At 36.8% G+C, this 10,283-nt stretch overlaps 1 protein-coding gene across 4 annotated transcripts; it reads left to right on the forward strand.

Moving 5' to 3' along the window:
* Positions 1 to 1,233: 1,233 nt before the first annotated feature.
* On the forward strand, positions 1,234 to 4,257 carry LOC149208441 (serine/threonine-protein kinase GRIK1-like). 4 transcript variants are annotated; one of them, XM_089396051.1, is made up of 9 exons: positions 1,234 to 1,293; positions 1,420 to 1,597; positions 1,771 to 1,948; positions 2,080 to 2,125; positions 2,770 to 2,865; positions 3,090 to 3,156; positions 3,460 to 3,575; positions 3,691 to 3,739; positions 3,857 to 4,257. In XM_089396051.1, the coding sequence occupies exons 5-9, from the start codon at positions 2,857 to 2,859 to the stop codon at positions 4,027 to 4,029; spliced, it is 414 nt and encodes a 137-aa protein (XP_089252177.1). In that variant the 5' UTR covers positions 1,234 to 1,293; positions 1,420 to 1,597; positions 1,771 to 1,948; positions 2,080 to 2,125; positions 2,770 to 2,856; the 3' UTR covers positions 4,030 to 4,257. The 4 variants fall into 4 exon arrangements, with proteins under 4 accessions (XP_089252177.1, XP_089252178.1, XP_089252179.1 ...); XM_089396052.1 differs by having other exon boundaries at positions 2,080 to 2,121; XM_089396053.1 differs by lacking the exon at positions 2,080 to 2,125.
* Positions 4,258 to 10,283: the final 6,026 nt, after the last annotated feature.

Here is a 10,283-nt window from a genome sequence, read left to right on the forward strand (position 1 = left end):
AAAAATCACACTATAGTAATAAAATAAACATAACAAAATATAAAATATATTTTTATGTATACACCTTGGACTCCGTAGTATCTCAGACTTCATGGAACGTTCTTGTGTTCAATTCGTAGAACCCTCTTCTACCAGCATGTAGTCAAAATGAGCTCCTTGTCCCCTCGAGCCCTCTTACCTCACCACTATCATTGACTTTTTCGTCACCCCATCCCTTTTCCCACTGGCTTATTCACACAATGACATCTAAATGGCCCTTTCCCTTTTGATTTCACCTATGTATCCGACTCTACTTTCTTGGCTTTTGTGGCTTTTGTAAAGGGTGGAATAGAGTGTACACACTCTTTTTTCACTAAGGAAAAAAAAATGTATTTTGTTATTCCAAATAAAAATCAAATAATATATAATTATTATATCATAGAGAACAAAGATAATATTTATGAGTATTATTGAAGAAACAAATATAGTAAAAAAAATAGGAGTATAATAGCAACAAAAAAAATTGTCCAAGCTAAATAACAATATAGTAGTGGTATTAGAAATAAATAGATATATCTAACAAAAGCTATGGCTATATACAAATTGTTTTACCTTATTTTTGAGAGAGATTAAACAAAAAAAACTTGGTAAAATTATGTATTAATAAATTACGTGATTTATAATAATTTATATTAATAAATAATGAGATTTTAAGTAATTAAGATTTAAAATTTAAGTTTTTGTTTGTTATAAATTATTATTTTATTTTAATAATTAAAGATTAAAACAAGTGTTGTATGGTAGCGTAGTCTCTGCTACATAAATTTGTAAAAAAAATTGCTTAATTATTAACTTAAATCAGAAGACAAAACAACCAGTCCAAGTTCAAGAAGTAGTTTCTACTGCAACCCACGAGCTTTACCTGTCATGGTGTATAGGGAAAAAAAACATATTTTTATTACAAAGTTGAACATTCTAACTTGCCATAATCAATACAAAACTAATAATAGTCACTACACAAATCAATTGCTAAAATCTTACGTAAACAAAAACTAATAATTACGTCGTAAAGCGTTCCCCTCTGAAACCAACTCTCCTCTGAAGTTACGCCGTAAAGCGTTCCCCTCTGAAACCAACTCTCCTTCTCCTCTGAAGTTACGTGTCCATTTGTGAGCGCTTGATTTAATTGTTAGACGATTACAATTGTTTGAGCCGTCGGATTGATTCCACCGAAACGTTATCAACTGCTTCCTTCCCGAGCACTTGCTGGAATGTATCGGTCCAGAATGCAGGCCCCTACGGACCAGAATGCAGGCCCCATTCTTCCAGACGGACCAACTGCTTCCTTCCCCGAGCACTTGCTCGAATGTATCGGTCCAGAACGCAGGCCCCTACGGACCAGAATGCAGGCCCCATTCTTCCAGACGGACCAGAATGCAGGCCCCTTGCACTAAACCCTACTGGAAAGGGCGTTGGAGTCAACAGCCCGCGTGTGGGAGGATCACTTTTAACAGTTGAATTCCAGATATTAGTCAACAGCTTGCCAACAGCCAAACTCACAGTAGAATCAGTGGAGACAGTGAACAACCTCATATCCTGTACCGTGCAGAAAATCAAGGTAGCTCTGCACTGTGGAGATGCTTGACATAAATCTCTCCCTCTTAATCCTCACTGTCTAGTTTTTTTGTGTCCCCATAAGCTTTTTTGTTTTTGTTTGGTCCATGCCAATCAATGTTTAACGTGCAAGTTAAGGGGAACCCTAACCTTAACTGTGAATGTTTTCGATTTTAGGCCATGAATTCCAACGAAAGCAGCAGCATGTTGATCCTGCAAGAGACTTGCACAGATGCATCAGGGTCTCTTCTAGTTTAGGCTCCAGTGGACATAAACCAGCCAGACAGCTTCTTTCCTTGGCAATGCAATTATCAAACAAACATGATGTTTGCACAAGCTTTACCACCATGCAAGGGTACTGGTTGGGGTATTGACGCCCCGCAAAATCTTAATCGTTTACTGCTCTCGTCTTTCAGTTAAACTCAATCATCCATTCATGTACATGATATGACATGACGGCATTGATATTATTTAGCTTAATTGCAGGTTTTGGATGATAGGCTTTTGCATTTCTGTTCACTTATCAGGGTAGGTATGTTGTGTCTTTTGCTTGTTTAAATTCTGTTTATAATTCATTTCCTTTCTGCATAAGTCTGTGCATTAATGTGGTGTAGCAAAGGTTAATGCCTGCAAGAATTGACAGTGTTAGTCAAATTTTTTTGGTTTCCTACATAAAAATCAAGCAGGTTTTGTTTTGAAAGCCCTTTTTTTCACTGCAATACAGAAAGTTGGTATGGACATTTTAGACTTTTAACTGCGTGCTGTCAATTACATATTTGAATTCAAGCAGAATAGTGAATGTGTCAAGCATGTTATATCATATAATACAAAACATTGACAATGATAATGAATATTTTCATGTTTTCATATAACATATCTGGAGTAAGATAACAACGTGATTGCTTCTTCTTTTTTTTCCTTCATTTCATTGGATAAATCATAAAAGGTTTTATTCAAGCTTTGATTCTACCATTTTTTTGTTACCAAATTTTGAAATATTTACATATTGCATACCTTGTTTTCACTAAAACAATTTGAAGGAGAATACCAATCATTCTCTCTATTGTTGGAAAAATAAAATAGCTTCATATTGAAACTTATCTTCTTTTTACTGTGTTAAATTTGGACTTGCCTCCATCCACTTTCTTAGTTGGGAACCTGAAAATTACTGTGCAGAATATCTTTCATGGAGATATCAAACCAGAAAACCTTCTGGTTGGCAGCGATGGAACAGTTAAGATTTCTGACTTCAGTGTTAGCAGGATGTTTGAGGTAAGAAAGTTGCTCTCCGAGTGTAACTTCCTTTCTGATAGTGAATGTGTTCTAAACATGACCTCTCAAACTGCACCTTTTGATAGTTATAGACAATTACAAATGCCGACTGTTGACTATTGTTAGGTGAGTATTTTTTATTAAATGTTAACGTTGGACAATGAGGATTCAGTTACTGGGAGGAAATGTTTTACAAAATCCAATGTTCCTTTGGATGTATACAGGGCAGCAATGATAAGCTTCGAAGGTCTCCTGGTACTCCTGTTTTCACTGCACCAGAATGTTGCCCAGGTAGAGTGCTTGAAACTTTGCTAGTTATACAAATACCGTCTGCTCAAGATTTGGACAACCATTGCTGCTAATTTGTACTGTATTCATATCTTAGATGATATATTGTCCATCTTGTTTATTGTCAGATTACATTCTTATAGTCGACATATATTATATTTTCAATTCATGCTTGTTCTCTTGTAAATAAAAGCCTGTTCAATGAAATGAAAGACCAGAGGAAAGGAAGAAAGGGTCACATGTTAAAGGACAGATACTTCAGTTGTCAAAATAGGCCTGACAATTTTTGTTGCCTGTTTTCAATAGGCTTGACATATCATGGTAAAATTGCTGATGTGTGGGCATTGGGTGTGACACTATACTGCATGGTGTTCGGTTCTTATCCCTTCATTGGCGACTCCTTGCAAGGCACATATTACCAGGTAAATGAATCTTTGCTTCTTTTGACTTTTCAAACAGGCCGGATGGAGGGAAATACTTATTTTGTTGTCACTAGTGGTGGCTTAGATTGTTCATGATCCACTTGTACTTCCATAGGATATGAATCCAACACTTGCAAACTTACTCGAAGGTCTTCTTTGCAAGGGTAAGTGACTTTTCTCAATTGAATGTTTTACAGAGCAGATTTTAATTTTAAGAGTTGCATTGCTGCAAATTTTGAAATTCACCATAATAATCAAGCTGCCATTATTGGATTTCACAGATCCTAAGAAAAGGATGAGCTTAGAGGCTGTTGCAAGGCATCCGTGGGTTATGAAGGATTTCACGTCAACTGTGCAGGTTTTGGGGAAATGTGAACAGAGTAGCTCTAGATATCATTCTGATCATCATGAGCAAACTGTAGCTTCCTCTGAAGCATTGTCAGAATCAGTTTAACAGGGATGGTTATGGTTTTTAGTTTTACATATTTCATGGCTGCTTAGTCATGGAAGAGATGCTGTGGTTCTTCAGAAGAGAGGGTTCCTTTTCTCATTGTATTTATATTGAGTTGCTCTATGATGCTTGTACATTGTATCTGCCTGTATGACTTTAGATATTCAGCGGCATGCTTTAGTTGGACTTCCTTCTAATGCAATTGGGACCTCAAAGGAATATTATTTGACAGTTCTAACCATGCAAATAATAATCAAGAATCACATGATATGGTGGCTAATGTTCAAACTTCAAACTTTCAAAGCACTTCACTGTCAAGAGCTCTGGGGGAATTCTTCAAGATATCGGTGTGTCAGTTGCAGATTATGTGCTGGTAAGGTTGCAGCAAGCAAGTTCAGTGTCTCTGTTGTAAAATATGTGCTGTTAAGATGTAGCAATCAAGTTCTTCATACTAGGAATTCCCTGGTGTAATTCACAATAATAATATTTTGTTCCAGTTTTTTGGTGGCTTGTAAGTTCAATGCATTATATCTTTATTTGTGATGTTTTTCGAAATTTCCATTTTATCATTAAATTCTTTCTATTCATTTGTTGAGGATTTGGTAAATTAATATCTAACATTAAGAAAAATAAGATTCACAAATCATTTTTTTGAGCAGCTGGAATACCAGGCCTTTCTGCTCAATTTATTTGAGTGGTATCATTGGACTCGAACAATTCAGAGAAACAAAATCCTTTTGACTCATTTATTCCCTCGAACCAACCATATGAAGACCCAGATACTATGAGACAAATCATGGTGTTCAACAGAACAATCGTGAAAACGTTATCACACTGATGCTTAGCATTACGATGAATCTGTGAATTCACACAAGGATCACTATCCTGCCAGTCATACTTCAAAATTTAATAAAAATGGAAACAATGTAGTGTATCATCTTTCCAAATATCTTATAAGTAGTCCATGACCTTATATCTATGTTTCAAATTGAACAGCCATGAAATCAAGCATAAATCTTTGTTGCTAAGATCTACCTTCCTAAAACCAAAACCGTCACTTCTTATCACTACAAATTTAATATAATCCATAATCTAAAATTGGAGAAAGATCAATCTTTCCCACTCAAGAGTCTGTACCTCGACTGCCCTGGTGTAAAATGTTACTAGGAAATTAAATTTTGTTTCATAACAGAGTTAACATCTTGAATGCCATGATGCTTACAGATATTGTTCTTCGGTGCTCTTTTAAAGCTCTCTGGTGAACTTGAAGACATAAAATTAAGTTACTCTAGCTCCATGTTGCTTACATTTGAATCATATGAAGGCATTTAATATTGAGATAGTGTTAGGGAAACAAAGATACACAAGAGAGATAACAGTGGAACGATGTGCTTTATTAATGGATTCAATACTCATATCATACCAGGAAATCTCTTAATCTGTAACCCGTACATAGTTGCACCCCCAATATCTCATACTTGCATGCATCATTAACCTAATCAGGATTCTTTGTATATTTTATTTAATGTTATTATCTGGATTATGTAGATAATGAAATGAAATGAAGAAAGAAATATAAATGGAACCACAAATAATACAGTGAAACCAAAATTCTGTTAATGAAAAAAATGGAAAAACACTAAAATGCAAAGCAATACAAACTAGCTAGAATAACAGTAGTTTATCACTAGAAATAGAGGTGTTGGTTATGATAATTCGCAAGAAGACATTACAAGAGGACAAAACTGTTTTTTAGCATAAAGTATGATGCCCCATGATGCAAAAATCCTAAAGATCTAAAACCTAACTCTAGGAGATGATGTGGCTAAAATAATGTGGGCTCCAAGTAGACTAGTTGACACATCAAATTTCTAGGGACACAATGTTTGCATGGAAAATTCATTTGGGTTGTTTCTTGGATCATTACAAAGCTTAATCCATGCTCTATGAGTTTGGCAAACCATGCAATTAAAGATTTTGTGCCCTACATCAACTACCAAAAATGCAAGGAGAAATGCCCAAAATACATGTCAAAAGTTAGAGACTAAAAGACTATAACAAAACTGCCAAAATGTGGAACCATCATGAATCAGTGGAACAAAAGGGTGGCCACCAGTATCCATCTTGATTAGTTGTCCACTCTTAATAAACAGTGGTACCCATTGCATTAAGTTCCTCCATCAAATGGCGAAACTTTATTCCATCTACCTTACAGGTTCCCTTCATCTTGATGTCCATGATTCGCTCAACTATTACTTGTTCAATGATATTAGGATTGAGTTTCATGGGGGCCAAGTTCTCAACTACTTCTAAGGTGTCCAAGAGAGGTGGAAAATATGTTTGAACAGTTCCATGTTAAATATAGGGTGCAAGCCAAGAGATGGGTGGTATTTAATTCAAAAGAATTTTCAAATTTCAATGACAACCTTGGCAATGGTGTAAAGCCTATAATGAAGTGGGCAGAGCTTCAAATGAGATTTGTGAGTCGCTCTTTACTGTTAGACACCTAATCCTTTATGGTTATGGTGTGGAATGTGAGTTACTCTTTACTGTTTGGCACCTAATCCTTTAGGGTTATGGTGTGGAACGTGACCCATTATGGAGAGTCCAAAAGACCTTGGAAGTTAAATCCAGGTCAGAACATTGTTTATATCTGTATTATCTTCTGGAATAGTAATTCACAGCTATTTTTATATCTGTATTATCTTCTGGAATAGTAATTCACAGCTATTCTTTTATTCTGGTTTGCACAATCCAACAGTGGTATCAGAGCAAGGATTAACTCCATCATTCCCAACAATTCACACCTATTCTTTTATTCTGGTTTGCACAATCCAACAGTGGTATCAGAGCAGCGTTTAACTCCATCATTCCCAGTCAGAAATTTTGCGGTTCTGCCCTTTGCTCTACTTTTCCTGCCCCGTTAGATCTCTGCCATTCTTGAGTCTGCTTTTCCTGCCCTGCTAGATCTCTGCCATTCTTGAGTCTGCTTTTCCTGCCCTGCTAGATCTCTGCCATTCTCGAGTTTGTGCATCAAATTTTCTCTGTATCTCCTTTATTTCCGCTATTGATAACCCATCACTGCTTGGTGCTGTGGATAACGCTCTTGTATTGTGCATTGAACGTTACTTCTTCTGCCACGACTCTGTCCAATGTGCATCCTAGCATGTCTGACATCTCTGCCCTACTGACCAAAACCAAATGGAGAGTTCCATTCTGAGTTTGAGGAATCCCTTCAGGAATTTTTGAATCTCCAACTTGTTGTGGGTTTAGACAACGTCGATTCCTTCAATTGTGAGTGCAAAGGTGTTCGAAACTATGGAGCAAGAGAGGGTCTGAGAAACTAGGCCGCACAGCATGGGTGTGTTTTGTTACAAGCACGTCACAGGTAAAGCTCGGCGTGGGATTCATCATCGCTCCTGAGGGTTTCAAGTTTGCAGGGACTGGAGCTTACACGATTTTGTTAGTTTGCTAAGCGGCTAGTAATGGAGGCAGCAAGTGGAGACAGTAGGGTCGCTCCCAGTGTATTATATTTCCTATATGCAGAACTTCCATGCATGTGTCCATATTCCCAGGTATCCTATTCAGCAAACATCAAGCACCATGCACTGCAGAGGTGAGGTACCCTGCCATGACGTGTATGCGCAGCCCGCCACAGCATTAGATGCTGCCGTGCGAGTTAGTTAGCGCTCGTCTATTCTATTCGGCCTCGCTTCCACTCCGCGCGAGCGTTTCGTCCGCTCTGGTATGGTATGGGTTTCATCTCTGTTTCGGCCTCGGTCGCGCCTTCATCACACTCTCCATGCCTTCATCACACACTCATCACAGTCTTTTGACACATAGGCTTCCCTTCTGTATGGACCTGATCAAAGGCACTCTCCTTGGATGTGACATGCTTGAGATTAAAATCTTGAATTGAGTCAACTTCTGCCTTGCTTAACATGACAAAGCTTTCCACCCCCAAAGCTATAATATTTTTTGTCCCTTCATGGTAAAATTGCTGATGTGTGGGCATTGGGTGTGACACTATACTGCATGGTGTTCGGTTCTTATCCCTTCATTGGCGACTCCTTGCAAGGCACATATGACCAGGTAAATGAATCTCTGCTTCTTTTGACTTTTCAAACAGGCCGGATGGAGGGAAATACTTATTTTGTTGTTACTAGTGGTGGCTTAGATTGTTCATGATCCACTTGTACTTCCAGAGGATATGAATCCAACACTTGCAAACTTACTCGAAGGTCTTCTTTGCAAGGGTAAGTGACTTTTCTCAATTGAATGTTTTACAGAGCAGATTTTAATTTTAAGAGTTGCATTGCTGCAAATTTTGAAATTCACCATAATAATCAAGCTGCCACTATTGGATTTCACAGATCCTAAGACAAGGATGAGCTTAGAGGTTGTTGCAAGGCATCCGTGGGTTATGAAGGATTTCACGTCAACTGTGCAGGTTTTGGGGAAATGTGAACAGGGTAGCTCTAGATATCATTCTGATCATCATGAGAAAACTGTAGCTTCCTCTGAAGCATTGTCAGAATCAGTTTAACAGGGATGGTTATGGTTTTTATTTTTACATATTTCATGGCTGCTTAGTCATGGAAGAGATGTTGTGGTTCTTCAGAAGAGAGGGTTCCTTTTCTCATTGTATTTATATTGAGTTGCTCTATGATGCTTGTACATTGTATCTGCCTGTATGACTTTAGATATTCAGCGGCATGCTTTAGTTGGACTTCCTTCTAATGCAATTGGGACCTCAAAGGAATATTATTTGACAGTTCTAACCATGCAAATAATAATCAAGAATCACATGATATGGTGGCTAATGTTCAAACTTCAAACTTTCAAAGCACTTCACTGTCAAGAGCTCTGGGGAATTCTTCAAGATATCGGTGTGTCAGTTGCAGATTATGTGCTGGTAAGGTTGCAGCAAGCAAGTTCAGTGTCTCTGTTGTAAAATATGTGCTGTTAAGATGTAGCAATCAAGTTCTTCATACTAGGAATTCCCAGGTGTAATTCACAATAATAATATTTTGTTCCAGTTTTTTGGTGGCTTGTAAGTTCAATGCATTATATCTTTATTTGTGATGTTTTTCGAAATTTCCATTTTATCATTAAATTCTTTCTATTCATTTGTTGAGGATTTGGTAAATTAATATCTAACATTAAGAAAAATAAGATTCACAAATCATTTTTTTGAGCAGCTGGAATACCAAGCCTTTCTGCTCAATTTATTTGAGTGGTATCATTGGACTCGAACAATTCAGAGAAACAAAATCCTTTTGACTCATTTATTCCCTCGAACCAACCATGTGAAGACCCAGATACTATGAGACAAATCATGGTGTTCAACAGAACAATCGTGAAAACGTTATCACACTGATGCTTAGCATTACGATGAATCTGTGAATTCACACAAGGATCACTATCCTGCCAGTCATACTTTAAAATTTAATAAAAATGGAAACAATGTAGTGTATCATCTTTCCAAATATCTTATAAGTAGTCCATGACCTTATATCTGTGTTTCAAATTGAACAGCCATGAAATCAAGCATAAATCTTTGTTGCTAAGATCTACCTTCCTAAAACCAAAACCGTCACTTCTTATCACTGCAAATTTAATATAATCCATAATCTAAAATTGGAGGAAGATCAATCTTTCCCACTCAAGAGTCTGTACCTCGACTGCCCTGGTGTAAAATGTTACTAGGAAATTAAATTTTGTTTCATAACAGAGTTAACATCTTGAATGCCATGATGCTTACAGATATTGTTCTTCGGTGCTCTTTTAAAGCTCTCTGGTGAACTTGAAGACATAAAATTAAGTTACTCTAGCTCCATGTTGCTTACATTTGAATCATATGAAGGCATTTAATATTGAGATAGTGTTAGGGAAACAAAGATACACAAGAGAGATAACAGTGGAACGATGTGCTTTATTAATGGATTCAATACTCATATCATACCAGGAAATCTCTTAATCTGTAACCCGTACATAGTTGCACCCCCAATATCTCATACTTGCATGCATCATTAACCTAATCAGGATTCTTTGTATATTTTATTGAATGTTATTATCTGGATTATGTAGATAATGAAATGAAATGAAGAAAGAAATATAAATGGAACCACAAATAATACAGTGAAACCAAAATTCTATTAATGAAAAAAATGGAAAAACACTAAAATGCAAAGCAATACAAACTAGCTAGAATAACAGTAGTTTATCACTAGAAATAGAGGTGTTGGTTATGATAA

The sequence above is a fragment of the Pinus tabuliformis genome, chromosome 1_2, assembly GCF_031772625.1.
Source record: "Pinus tabuliformis cultivar Carrire ecotype Pingquan chromosome 1_2, CPIR1, whole genome shotgun sequence".
NCBI lineage: Eukaryota > Viridiplantae > Streptophyta > Pinopsida > Pinales > Pinaceae > Pinus > Pinus tabuliformis.